This window comes from Gambusia affinis, linkage group LG08, assembly GCF_019740435.1.
Source record: "Gambusia affinis linkage group LG08, SWU_Gaff_1.0, whole genome shotgun sequence".
Lineage (NCBI taxonomy): Eukaryota > Metazoa > Chordata > Actinopteri > Cyprinodontiformes > Poeciliidae > Gambusia > Gambusia affinis.
In genome coordinates this window covers 17,842,989-17,857,658 of record NC_057875.1, presented here as the reverse complement: position 1 = coordinate 17,857,658, position 14,670 = coordinate 17,842,989, and the positions used below count along the sequence as shown (strand labels likewise).

Genomic DNA, 14,670 nt, shown 5'->3' with positions numbered 1-14,670 from the left:
GACACTGTGCCTTAATGTACTACAAGTAATTTTCTTCATGCAAACCTACAACAAAAACCCTGCATGCTAATGCATCCTTTATGCTTCCTGACGTTCATCCATCTTCATGACAGCTGAAAACTGCAGTAATTTTCTGATAGCATTGCTCCACTTATGAAGCCATCGCTTACACCTTCAGGTGCCTGATCCCAATATACTACCTCCTTGAAAATGCAGTACTTTTCCTGCATGTATACCAAATTAATTAAAAATTCAATTTCAATATTAAAACATTTTAGTATGAGTAATTAGAATCCCACATATTTACTCCTCTACATTGCAAGTTCTTCTGTCCACAGCCTTCTTCAGTTGAATCCACAAATTTTATTTGATTTAGTTCTGGACTTTAGCAACTTAACTTTTCAGTTATAATTATTTTGTTAAATTTGATCTTTTTTTCTTCATATTCAGCATTCTAACAGACACCTGGACCTCAGGAAGGGTAGTCACCATCACAACAACGGCTACTGGGAATCTTAATAAGCAAAACCGATGTTTTGGGATCTTTGTGAAAAAAGAAGAAAAAAAACATTGACATGGTTTTGGTAAATTTTAACCACGTCTGGATGTATTCGTTGACAGAAAAGGCTTTTCTCTCACACCCCTTGTTATCACATATAGAAATCCTTGCAGATTTTAATTTAATTATTATTATTTTTTTTTGTGAATTTTGAAAAAAATATAAACATTTAGTAAAGTCCCATTGTCCCATATTTTCTACTGACCATCTTCACTGTTTCAGTGCTGTACAGTTTGTGGTACCTTCTCATGACATAAGCAGAGTAAAAATGTCAGGAAAAACCCTCAGGTTAGGTGAATTTTATTTATGGTTAAGTACATTTCCAGCACTGAAACTGAACAACAAAAAGCCATTTTAGCTTTCTAAATGTATGTTTTAAATCTTTCAGATTTGTGTTTTTGCTGACTTCTACAGGACTAAAGGTAAGCACAATCGAAAATCTGAGATATTAACAAGGAGGTGCACACTTGTGAGATCCACAGTGTCAGTATTAACACTTAAGATATTATTTTTGACTTTTAAAGATTGCCCAAGGTTGATCGAGTCAAGAGAATCGAGACTGACTGTGCTCCACCCGAGACAACATGTAAACTCGGAGTTAAACAGCAACCAGGAGTCGGTACACAAATACACACACACCACAGAGTACTACCTTGACCTCACATTCCTCATTCCTGTCAAAGGCAAACAAACCTGTGTTTTCTGGAGTGGTACCAGATTAGATTGTTGGATCAATCTTTGTTCCTTTGTATGAATGTCTTTGCCAGTGTGAGAATGATTGGAACCCATTCTGGGAACATTCCACTGACAATTTCTCACTGGAACATTTAATGTTCCTAGAAGGAAGGAAGAAAATAGAAGAGTTGACAGGCAGCAGCATCGTGCAAATGTGTGTGAACTCTCAAATGTATTCCCAGAGGTGGGTGCTATTGGATACGTGTGCAGACAAGTTATCAATCATTCTCTCCAAGGATTTGAGATGGGTAACAATATTCTAACATTTTCTCACACGGTGCAGCATTTGTACAGCATTCGATCATTCTTCCTGTTGGATGGGTATTTCATTGTTTCTCTGCAGTTACTATAGTTGTACTTAGCCATCTAAAAGTAAGACTCACTTCAAACAATTGACTTGATATTAACTCACTCAAGTCTCTCCACTCATAGGAAGATGTGCAAACCCCCCCCCCCCAAAAAAAAAAACACTGACAAAGGAATAATGTTAGCTGTTGTTGGTTTATAATATTTGTTCTTAATGGACTCAAACAGCTTTGCTCTCTGTGTGTGAAGCGCACTGCACTAATTGCCTGGTTGAAGCTTTAAACACACACGATTTATATTTTTATTTTAAATAAAGTTGTTGAGCACAGTCTTCTGCTTTCTGTTTAACGCGATTGGCTGCTGTCACAATTTTATTTTCCTTTCTGGGATTAATGAAGTACATACACTAATACTCAGTATAGTAAAGGTATTATTACGGCTCATGTGATTTTATTTTGTTCTAAAACCAAGGTGAGTTTTTAGAATACACCAGTAAACTTATAATACATTCATAATTATGATAAAGAGGAGGTATTTAGGGTGATTGAGCAGCTTTAGTAACTGTATGGGTGATGTCAATTAGAGCAACAGAAGGGCAGCACATCTGGACAGAAATGCTGAGTGTATGAGAAAGAGGCACCGCACATGGCAGGATATCCAAACCTTATCGTTATCCTAACCAACAGATGAATAGAGGGAAACAGATGTAGACTTTCCTCCATCCTGTCTGCCACTTCCTACTACAATACACTTACAGTGTGTGGATATGCGAAAAGATAGCCGTTCTCTTTTTGCTTTCACCATCGCAGCCGAAAGTGGTGCCTTGGCCATCCATAAAACATGAACTAAAAATGTTTGTCCTTTCAAAGAGTTCATCTGCTTCTATCTGGAATGAAAGAATGTGACTGTACATTAGCTCAACAAAGCAGATGATGGGAACGGGTGGAAATCATTAACCTGCAGTTTCTGTCCAACTGTTGACTTTAAACTTTCACTGAATTTCCTTTTCATGTCTATTGCGGTTCAACAAAATTGCATGCCTTGACAAGGCATACATAAGCTTCTGTAATATTTACATTCTGTAATGTTTAGCAATTAGCAAACAGCTCAGGGGCATTTCAGTGGGTTAAATACAAAAATTAAATTCTAACTAAACTATTGTAGTTGTCCATGGGACACTTAAAAGGTGTCAATTAGAGCAGCCCATTCAGCTGTCAAAAGTTTTTTGCTACTGAAGTTTTCCTAATGTGTGACTCACTATACTTTTATTTGCAATTCCTGTAGTTTCTGAAATATTGTAGTTTACTGGGCCATCCTTTGGATTTAAATTTATTGTCTTAATAAATTAATTAATCACAGTCCAAAGACAAGTGATGTTTAAAAAAAAAAAGAAAAAAAAAAGAAGTATTTCCTGTCTAATGTTTTTGCTCCCATTTCTGAAAACATTTTCTGAATTACTGAAACCACAAGCAAACCAAATCCAACAGCTTTTCCTCCCTTCTGGTTGCAGTAATAACACGTTAGCAGCCCTAATTCCTTCATCTCATCCCAAACAGCAATTTTCAAGCAGTTCTTCATGTGAAACTTCACAGAGGCCTGACATTTCTCCCGACCACAAAGCTCCATGCAAAACAATGTAAAACAGTAAGAATGTGGCCATAGTAATTAAGCCTTGTTTTTAAATAAGCGAGTGTGCTGGATGTGTTATTTTAGATTTTGGCATTTCAGAGGACGACCGGAAGATGTGAGCCAAGCCGAGCATTAATGTTGGCCTGAAGTCTTAACTGCTTTGCTATGTGTAAAAGTTGACATTAAAAATAGATTCTCTTTCCCGGAAATTCGGGTACAAAATCCCCACTCATGAATTTGCATGTCTGAGTAGAAGTTTAATGTTTCTCCCAGACTGAACACTGATTACTCAATGGCATATTGAAACTTTGCAGCCAAGGTGAGTGCAGGTATGCAGCCTCCGCGTCGTCCCCCGCCTTTCTGCAGAGCGCCTTTGATCCTGAACTGGAAGGTCAAGCCATTACAGAGTCTGAGAACATTCCACAACTTTTAATAGGTCACTGCTGAGATGTTTTACATTGCAAAATCCAATGTAGTGTAACTATTTTGCAGCAAAAACAAGCAACATTATTATTATTAATTTGACATTTTCTGAAAAATTTCAAATTTTTTAAGCCCGTCGGTTATCCGACAAACAAAAGTCAACACTAACATATCTAGAAACTATTCACAGTGGTTCAGTTTTTACACTTGTTGCTATATCACATTGTTTTTTCGTTCCTCAAAATTCTACACACAAATACCATATTGTGACACTGTGAATAGAAAGTTTTGGAGTGTTTTTGCAAATTTATCAGAAACAGAAAACCAAGAAATCATATTTGCATAAGTGTTCACAAGATTTTGCAATGAGGTTACAAATTGAGGCATCTCTACAACTTAAAGGAAGTCCACCTGTAGTAAATTCTGTTGATTGGAGTTGATTTGATTTGGAAAGGCACAGATCTCTTTATAAAGTCTCTATTATTCTTGTTTAGGTAAAAAAATTAAACCTTGGATTTCAGCTCAATTGGAGAATGATTTATTGCTTCACTGTCTTCTTACTTTTGATCTCTGCTTGGGACAGTAGAGTCTGTTAGGCATCCAAGACGCTCCAAGACAAGAAAAGCATTTGAAGACATCATAGCTCCCAGACACGATTTTACCAGCATTTTAAAAATCAAAGCATGCATGACAGACTGTGAGATCTGTCAACATACCGTAGCAGCGGTGGATTAAATTTCATTTCTATCGTGAGAGAAGATAATTGCACTCTGCGAAAAAGCAGCGCCATCACACGCTCACTTAAGACCAACCTATGTAAAAAAGGACCATTCAGACCATTAAAAATATTAATTTTATTAACCCTTTCGGAGACAATAAAAAAAAAAAAAATTACATTAAAAATGTGTGAAGTATCAGAAAAGACAAACATGAAACAATAAATTGTTATGAAAGTGACAAATTTCAGCAGATTTACAGCTCAACATTTTGATAAATCCTGGTTAGTACTTTCATGTTCTGCTGTTCTTAGTTTTTAAATCAGCTTTGATTCTCTGGCGTTCAGGAAAGGCAAACCGGTCTGATGTCTGGATGACAATTCTCTGGAAAAAGAATCAGAACAGAGAATCATTTTAGCATATTTCCCACACCGTGATTGGTATGTTGAGGAAAATGGTTTTTGCACTCAGAAATGTCATGCAAAAATTTTATTTACAATATTAAGGCCCACTGCTACCTTCTCTGGACCAACGGTGAGAGAGAATTACTTTTGGAAATCAAACTCTTGACGCTCAACACTTTTAGTTTGACAGGGAGCTACATTGCTTTCCAAGGAACACCAGGTTTCTTTAAGGATTCCTGATTCCAGTTGGGGCAGAAATATTACAGTAAACCATCACAGGAAAAATACTCACTGAAGTACTATGTTCATGAAACTGCACTAGGACAAATAATCTCACTCAGCCTATGGCAATTTTCTCATCACTCAAACTACTCAAGTCCAAACAAACCACAAAGATTAATGTTTACCCCACAGCAGACATATTCCAGATTTGAATATCACTGAAAAGTTATTTCAGTAGCTCAGTAATTTTTTTTATTAAAATTATTATATACTTGTATGTAACATTCAGCACACAGAGTAATATATTTTACATCTTCAATTTGATAACTATTTATTATTGCTAATGTAATTACCATCATTTTACATTTTCTGCCATGTATCACCATCTTTAATTCTTCAGTGTAACATCTTCCACACATAGTATGATGACTTAGAGCTTCCTGTACAGAAAACTGCAAAACTCCTATTTGTTTTTATATACACCATGATGTTCTATTTTACTTACAATCAGAAGCAGTAGAATGGGGGTTGCAAGGACTGTTTTACTTTTGTCTGTGCCATACATGCTGTGAGCTCAGAAAGGCTCAGATTAAAACATCAGTGTGTTTGAGAATGAAGTTGTGGTGAAAAGCATTTATTGTTTAAATGTGGGAAATGAGCAGTAATTAGTATGAGCAGGTTAGCCATGGCCGCTTTAGTCTACATGTGGTAACAGGCAGAACAAATCTGACACAAAACAGCCATTTAGTATGACCAGCAGTGTGGTGTTACTAAAGACCAACTCTATAGATTCATTCAGTCAAAGACAGCGTCACAGTAAAGGGGTCCCTGACACTGGCTCAGCATTATAACTCATATAAGCAAGTCTTTGCAGATTTAAATGCTTCTTCTAAGCACCAATGAACTGGGCTTATTCATTTTACCTGACATGAGTACAAAATGAAAGAAAGAAAAGAGAGTACTGTCAGTGCATACAAATAAAACAGCAGCATAGAACTTGGCAGTCTCACAGCTCCATGCTTTTCAAGACTCCATTCATCCATTTTCTTACACCCTCGTCCCTAATGGGGTCAGGAGGGTTGCTGGTGCTGATCTCCAGCGAACATTTTGGGTGAGAGGCGGGGTTCACCCTGGACAGGTCGACAGTCTGTTGCAGGGCAACACAGAGACGGACAGGACAAACAACCATTCACACACACACTCGCACCGAGGGAGAATTTAGAGAAACCAATTAATTTTCTTTTTTCAGGCTATCCTCTGTTAACTCAAGAGTTGATGAAAATCTCAGCTTATCACTCCCATCAGATCAACAGTTACGCACATTTAAAGACCCTTATGTTTTCCCTTTTTCTCTATTCTGAAGCTCATTTTGAATTTACACAAATCCTCTAGACCCCGTCCCTTCTAGAAGCTGAAAACACACAATTAATTGAGCCACTGTTTGTGCTAACAAGCAACTGAATAGGTGTAACTAATAAAGTAGCCTATGAGTTCTAAACACAAATCTGCATCACTAGATACTTTATGAACTATAGGGCGAGTTTACAATACCTCCAGTTCACTACAGAGCATTGGTAAACATCATTCATCTGTGCCGATATCAGCTATCCATTTTAGTTGAATTAGGTAATGTGATATTAACTGTGCCTACTGAAGAGTGTTATCCAACATAAATGGTAAGTGATTTCAAAATATAAGATGACAAAACTATTTTACTGCCAAACAAGTTCCAACAAACAAACCGCTCTGAATAAGTTTGAAGACAATAACTTGAGGTAGGGGCGAAGCTCAAACAAGTGTGGTGGGAGGAAGGAAAAGCGAGATAAAGAAGAACACCCACCTTCAGCAATGGTTTGACTTAAAAATACCGTTTGGTGATAAAACCAGCCAATAACTTGATGTTGTATCTTTTGATGTCTGGTCAGTGCTTCCTTTCTTTGTATGGCTGATCATTTTTACCAACAAATGTCTTTTTGACAACTTGGTGACAGGCTCTATCTTTTCAAAACAGAGACAATAGACTTAGTCATACATCGCCAACCTTTACAGCACCATCTCCCCCATCCTGTCCTCGGCAGGTGTTCGCAGAACAGTATCAGATACAATCTAACATATGGGTAGAGGAGGTAGTGGGAAGTTACTAAAGAACTCTAGCATGACTGTGTATTTAAAACACAAGGAGCATAAGATCAGGGTAAGCATTCGGGGATTCTCAAAAACAAAGTTTTCCTTTCTCACTGTTCAGAGAATGTGAAAATAGTACTAACAAGACGCAAGAAACCACTTTCAGTCCACAGACATGAAATACACTCTACAAATGCAAATTTCTGCTGGAAGGTCACATACATCCCAGGAGTTTCAAACTTGTTGAGTTTTCAACATTCAATAAACTCTCACTTGAGAAAACTAATTCACATTTTTTGATGGTTATTTTGTATGCAATGCATTTGTTATATACAAGAGGCAACCTTTCTTTTAAGATTATTGGGTTTTGGGATTTCAAATAAAAGCTAATCTTTCTGTGTACTGTGAAATTTAATTATTTCCATTTCATCCATACAAATAATTAAAAAAACAAAACAGTTTTGGAGCAATATTTATTTATTTTTTTTTTTTTTTTACCTTAATACAGAAAATGGTCAAACTCAAACATTCCTGAATGATTTTATATTTTAGTAAATAGAATTAATGAACTTTTATAAGCATCAAATGTAGCAACATAAAATCTAAAAGATAGCAGATTAATAAAAATGTTGCTAAAAAAATACATTCTAGAGAAAAGACTAAATAAACGTAAATTAAAATTTGCTGTCTAAGCTAAATTACATTTAAAACTGAGCCGGGCCTCAGCAAGCTAAACATCCATGCTGGTGTAGAAAACAGCTTAAAAAGGGTCAGACATGTTGAGAAAAGAGAAAAAAAAAGATGACAAGAAATATGAACAGGTAAAAAATAAATACTTCTACACTCCCTGGGCACCAGAGGACTTACAGTGTCTATTGTCCTTTTTTCGCCAGGCTCCATCTCCTTTTGTATTTCTAACCTCCAAGGTGTTAGCATTACAGTCATTAACTGTTACCTTTCCCCATTCACTGCACAGAGTTTCATTCAAACAAAACCTTTTCAGGATGATTGAAGATGGGCAATGTCTTATGACATGTTTCTAGGCAACATCTTACAAGCAATACGTTTTCTATTTTTCAATAAGGAATGACACATACCTCGTCACCTTGGGAGAAAAAAATGATAAGTATTACTCAAAGTAATTTATGGCCAACAAATCCAATCTACCTTCTGTGTACAGCTAGCATGAGGGGGACCCTTTTCTATTTAGCTTCCACAACACATCTTTTCCGTGCTTCATTCAGGGATTTATTACTTTTCACTGCTTTCAAGATGGACACAAAGGTGTGGATAGAAAGTAATTAACTGCAATATTTTATACTAGCTTTAACAGGCCTTTTTCATAACTGGAAGTAACGTCTGCTGATGTTGGGGCACTTCCTGTTTTTGCCAATCTATGCAAGTACACTAAAGAAAAATGTCTTTTTTTCAAAATCTTTGCTTACTTTGCCATCCTTAATTTGCCATGCGGAGGCAATCGCTGTGGTGAATTTGCAAACCAATAAACTACTCGCAGATATCAAGGTAAGAAAAGATGTAGCTTAGCACACCAACTGCTAGGTACAAGACAAGTAAATATAACCATCATAATAAAGAAGTCTAATTTAGTGTGATAAATTATTTGGAATATTTGAAGGAGACATGGCATAAACTTTTAAGTTATACTAGCATTCTGATGCGTTTGCCATTGCAATTTGTGAAAGAAATCATGCTAGATGTTAGTTATGAGACACTAGATGATGCTCGACACTTGATGCAAAAGCAACATGAGTTCAATACATTAGTATTGAGAAAAAAACGGTTGTGTGCGAATAGGTGCCAAAATGTGGAAATTATTTCAGATATAATTTTCTTATTATTTTGAATAACATTTAATTTGAGCAAAACCTTTTGGATAAGCAGAATCTTAAGGAAATTTAGTAGACAAGTTTTGTATTTCTTCTTCACATAGCTAGCACTGTTGGTTCTGCCAGGCTCTGACTGTTTGTGTGCCTGAAATGCTAGAGGCAGAGTCTTTGATCAAACAAACACCAAGGTGTGGGATATCAGTGGGACTCTTTCTTTCTCCCCTTTTCACTCAAGTGTGACCTGCAGAGTCTTGGTATTCACATTGTTAAAAGTCAGTACTGCTGAAGCCAGCTGAAATACACACCAAACAACAGCAGGGAATTGCTGGGAATCTGGAATGATGTCATAAATAAAAGACTAGGATGGTGTAGGGTTTCAAGGGAATAGTAATCTGCAGACAGTGCAGAGGGTGCCGGGGCATTTTGCTAAAAGGTTAAATCAGCAAAAAGTGGATCCATTATAACATCATAACAATATTAGCAATTAAAGTGATCATATTTCAAACCAGCTTAGTGTGCCATCATGGAGTTTAATTGTGTTTCTCACAGGACCAACCAGAAAACTAAGATTGATACCTCAAGCTTTTAGATGGAATAATGGGAGACTGAGGACATGTGAGGTCCCTTCCATTAAATCTGCCCTTGAAAAGGGCAGATTTTGTGATCAAAATTTTTACATTTTGATCACATTTAAAAAAGAAAAAAGAGAACAGTAGTTTCCCCCCCCCCCCCGCTCTTTTTAGTGCTCTTCAAACTAGAATAATCTGTTATGTGGATGGATTTTTTTCTCAAGACTACAGTGGCAAAGGAAACAAATAGCTTTTTAGGCATGGTGACACGCCAACAGGCAACAGAAACTTGTCAACTTTTAATTTCCTGCGGAACATCCCTGGAACATCTAATATCACTCATATTAGAAACCCTCCATTGACAGCAACTACCAAACTTGTCAGCTGTGACTCCGAATCTGTAAACTTAACTAAAACATTGTGTGATTCATTCTGGCGCTACCTTAAATAACAGGACACAATGATTAAAAGTGATACTTGATTGGCTTGGACTTGTGCAGATGGGTCCCTTTTGTTTGTCTTGGCGCCAAACACCTCCATTATTTTCACTGCTGCTTTGCTTTGCATAGAATTTGTTCCGTCTGTGTTTGATCACTCATCCATCCTGTAACCTCTCAACAGTTACATAACACCACAACACACAAACAAGGACAGGAGTGTGGTGAATGTATGTTTCTCAAGAACAACATAGTTAGCAACAGAAAGAAATTGTGGGTTTTTTTTATGCCGTTCTCCAGTGTTCGAAGGATAAACAACACAAAAGCAAATTAATAAGTGTGCCATAAAACATGTGAACACAACCAGATTCCCCAGGTGGGAGGAGAAGAGAAGTGAATACGACAGTGGCTCCCACACTGCTCAGCATACGACCCACAACACAGAAGGATCAGATGACAAGCCTCAGCCGTCAAACACACGCCAAGCTCGATGCACTTTTTTTTATTTATTAATTTTTTTCAGCTAGTCCCCTTCTGGCAGAGAGCAGAGTCACGTGTGCACTGGCGCTATTTTGTGGGGAACATTCTGCCTAATTAGGTTAAGCTTCTGCATTTTAATCGCTGTCCTCATAAACAGCGGTTATGACTTTAACCCCCTCGCTGGATACAGCTTATTTGCAGCTTTTCATCCCAATATTCAACCTTTGTTGGTATTATTAAAACACCAGCATCTCTTAGTTGAATAATTACTACATCCTAAATAATGTTTTGTATTACGTTTGTAAAATAAAAGAATAATAAAGTCCAACATGTTTTGGAATATCATCCGAGGTGTGCCTTAATTTTAATTTATATACACACATGCAGCTTCCACGAAAAAATGCAAAAAGAACCCAGTGCATTTAAAAGAATATTTCAAATTCATTCTGACCAACTGCAACATAGAAAACATAGTCATGATGTATCCAACATAAAACTAACCTGATGCAATTATAGCAATGGGAAAATGTGTTTAAACATGGAACAGCCTGTTCAAATATGATTGCCAAATAACTGGTTGAGCTAGTTACCTGGCACCTTTGTCAGTTTTGTTAATTTATGAGTTGCTTACGTTGAAAACATGCTATCCTGCTTGCTGTTCTACTAAATACTTTCCTGAAAGAGGACAGATGGATGAGCATTTAACTTTGTCAAAACTGACAGCAAAACACAAACAATAAAACTAGTGTTTGTTGTGCAAGTGTAAGCACTTATCCCAATCCATTTTCACTGTGTCCGACAGGATACAATCAGATTATTTGGGTAGAAAAGTATGCCAGAAAACGGTGATGGGAGAGGTAGTATTTTACCTGAACCTTCAGGGAAGATCTCTGTGTAAAAGAACCTAAAACATGGGATGGGTGGAAATTTCTCAGCATTACTTTTCAGAAAACTCAGAATAAAATATAAATTATGCTCACTTTAACTGTAATAGTTTTACAGCTTCCAGCTTGTCTACAGAGACAAACGCTGTCAATTCGACTGCTAATATAGTGTTTTAAGAGCTTTAAGAGTTGGTTGAAATTATTTACTGCTGTTATGTTCTAAAGCAAAAATGAATCCATATCCATAAAGGAACATAAATTATTTAGAGATTTTAAACAAACACTGCTGTGTTTGTATGCAGGCTTGATTTAATAAACATCACGGACCTTTGCTGCATGTTTCTCAGCTTGGTGTCGTTATGGATGGTCAGTCAAAAATAATGTTCATTAATTGAAATGGTGGCACCACAATGCATTTAAAGCAAATTGTTACTCCTATGCAGCGACTTCCTGGAAAATTCTTGAACAGGACATAATGTTCAGAAGGTGTGTAGCTCACCAAACAGGAAATTACAAGTTTATTTTTGTGCTGGAGTGTTCCCGCCCTGGTTAGGTGTATGAGTGGAAAACTCAACAGGAAGCATTTCACTTTCCAGAATTTGTGAGTCTGTCAGTCACACAAGTTTATTTCATATTTGAAAACTAGAAACGCAACAATTTGCTTCCAGCTGTTACATCGGTGGTCCATAGCAGCACATATCATAAGAAAACCATGGTTACTAACAGATTTGTTGCATTTGCACCATTTATTTAAGGTCTTATTCAGTAAATAAAAATTTTTTGTCATCTTTTCTGGAAAAAAAAAAGTCAATTAATTAAAAAGAAGCTCCGACACCTTTTCTAGACAAAACAAAATAAGATTTTACTCTAATATGCAAATTCAGAACTAATCTTGTTTTTAAATAGCTTTCATTAGAAAAAACAACAACAACAAAAAAACCTCTTCAAGTTGTTCCCTTGCCCTTTTGTTGTTCTCAAATGATGACTTAATCTAGAGATGATTGATCCGATCGATTGACCAACGATTAATTAGTTAGTGGCCATTTTCCTAAAAATCAGAGTATTCTCTTGTATCAAGAGGCTTGTCCTCTAAGACAGATGGCTTTTTTGTTACAATATGCTAAATAAAAAAAGAAAAAAAACAAAAAACGATCACGTCAATATATTTTGACAAGTTTTTTACGTCAGCTGACTGAATGTATAAAAACTTGTTTTCCCACATATTCCTAAACTTCAGACATATTTATGAAATAAAACAAAAGAGGAACCCACTTAGGTTGTTGAATAATAATAATAATAATAATAATAATAATAATAATAATAATAATAATAATAAAGGCTAAAAATAACAAAATATATGACACACATAACCCTTAACCTAGTTTACAACAAATAATTTATATTAGTGTCAGCCCTTTAATTACCTGCCCTGGAGTCTAACAGTTTTAAAGGAAGTTTAGAGGAGGAAAACAAATTTTTGATGTGGGGGATTACAGTCTGAAAAACAAGCCCCCTTCCTATAACCAAAGCCTCAAACAGGACTGACTGAGGATTACAAGCTGCTCATTTGATTGTGTGTAACACGATAAACTCTGATGTGGCTGCCTCTGCTTACCATACAGACTTTAACTCTGACCACAGCTTTCTATTACATCCGTCATCTCTCAATAAAATAAAAAGTTTTACTCTGCAAGTGTGAGTACTTTAATGACCATTTGGGTCTTCCCAGCCTCTTATAAGCAGGGTTGGTTTGGAAAATCGGGACTATTAGAATTAAACTATGCAGTACGGGCATTTTTAACATGTCCATATCTTTCTAGAAAAATTGTCGATGAGGGTAAAAGCGAGTTTCCATACTCATTCTTAAACCTTCTTCCTAACATCTAAGTATTGAGGTCAGGCTACAGTATGTGCTATATGGTTTCATATAAAACTTTGTTAAAGTCAAGTCAGCATGTTGTAGTATACTGTGCATTCAATAAATGTCTTCACTGGATAAATAACTTACTCCCCAAAGGAATAAGAATTGACTGCAGGGTCATGTCCAGCAGAGAGAAACTTTTTCTTAGAGTTCTTGATGTTCAATGTATGGAATCGAAGAAAACACAGAGCTACGTTTAGGGTTGAGGAGATTTATCTTGCTTGTTGTTGGGAATTTGCAACACAAGTGGCTGCAACTTTTCTTCAAACTCCTAGGCTTATTTTTATACTTGAAACAAAATTGAAAGAATTTAAAAATCCTATAGCAAAAAGACATCATGCCTCCTTCGTTTTCCCTGAGTGTAGAACAGCTTTCAATATTTAAAGCTCCTTGACAAGCAATAGTAACTTGTTAATCTTACCTGATGAGAGCTGCATTGATTGTTTCATGGGGTTCTCCACTTTGCGAAGCATTGGTGGATTGGGGACTTGAGGGAGTGAGGGAGGAAGACCGAGGCAGGGTGGAGGAGAGAATCGTGCTGGAGTTAGGATTCTGGTCCACTGAGCTCTTCTCATTTTGAGGAAGACGACGAGATTTTGCTCTGGCATGATTACGGATGCTGTGGTTGCTACGACGATGAGCCACTTTGCCAACAGACCCTGTGCCAGATCTCTTAAAGGTTTGATGATATCTTTAAACAAAAGCACAAAGAATAGGTTTACATGAGCTCTCAAATGTTTGTTCACCAACTGAAATTAAGATTAATACGTACAATAATTATTTGTGCTTTAAAATTCCACCATGGAAAAAAAAGAAAAGATTTCTCTAAGAAGGACAAATTTCAAGCTCATTGCAAGACACCCAGGAGGAAAAATGGATGGCATATTCTTCAACTCCATGATGACAGAAACACATAAAATTGTTTCCTTTGTGTCACTGAAATTTTGCAGTCAGGCCTGGTGTGATTGACATCACAGATGAGGAAGACATCTGTGATGTCAATCACATCTTTGATTGTAGGATACAATCATACATGATTGTATCACACACAATCATCTGTGTTAGATATGGGCAGAAAAGCAGCCGAAAGCCCAACCAGCCACATAGATTATTGGAATACCGTACATGAATACATAGATCCTGAAATTTAAGAATGTTTGGTTCTAAAAACCTTTGGAAAAACTATTGTCTTAATCTTTTGGGTGTTGTGTTGAGATGAACCTGGCAGGTAAAGTGTCCCAATACTGTTGGGCCTTTTCTTTTAATTATTGTGAGACTGTAAGAGCTGCTGTCAATTAACTGTTAAAATGACCTATTTGTGATTTGCTTGAATTAAATGTAAACATACTGAAGATTACTTTCATTTTCTGAATAATTTCTCAACTTGAGTTATTTTTATGTGCTGGAAAGAACT

At 36.5% G+C, this 14,670-nt stretch overlaps 1 protein-coding gene across 2 annotated transcripts in view; it reads right to left on the bottom strand.

Moving 5' to 3' along the window:
- Positions 1–4,486: 4,486 nt before the first annotated feature.
- The window catches only part of si:ch211-266k8.4 (carabin), a 41,577-nt gene continuing 31,393 nt past the window's right edge, over positions 4,487–14,670 (bottom strand). For both annotated transcript variants that reach the window (XM_044125018.1, XM_044125019.1), the window contains 2 exons: positions 13,678–13,947; positions 4,487–4,752 (listed from right to left, as the gene is read on the bottom strand). In XM_044125018.1, the coding sequence (XP_043980953.1) occupies positions 4,686–4,752; positions 13,678–13,947 (337 nt within the window). In that variant the 3' untranslated portion in view covers positions 4,487–4,685. The remainder of the gene's footprint in view (positions 4,753–13,677; positions 13,948–14,670) is intronic.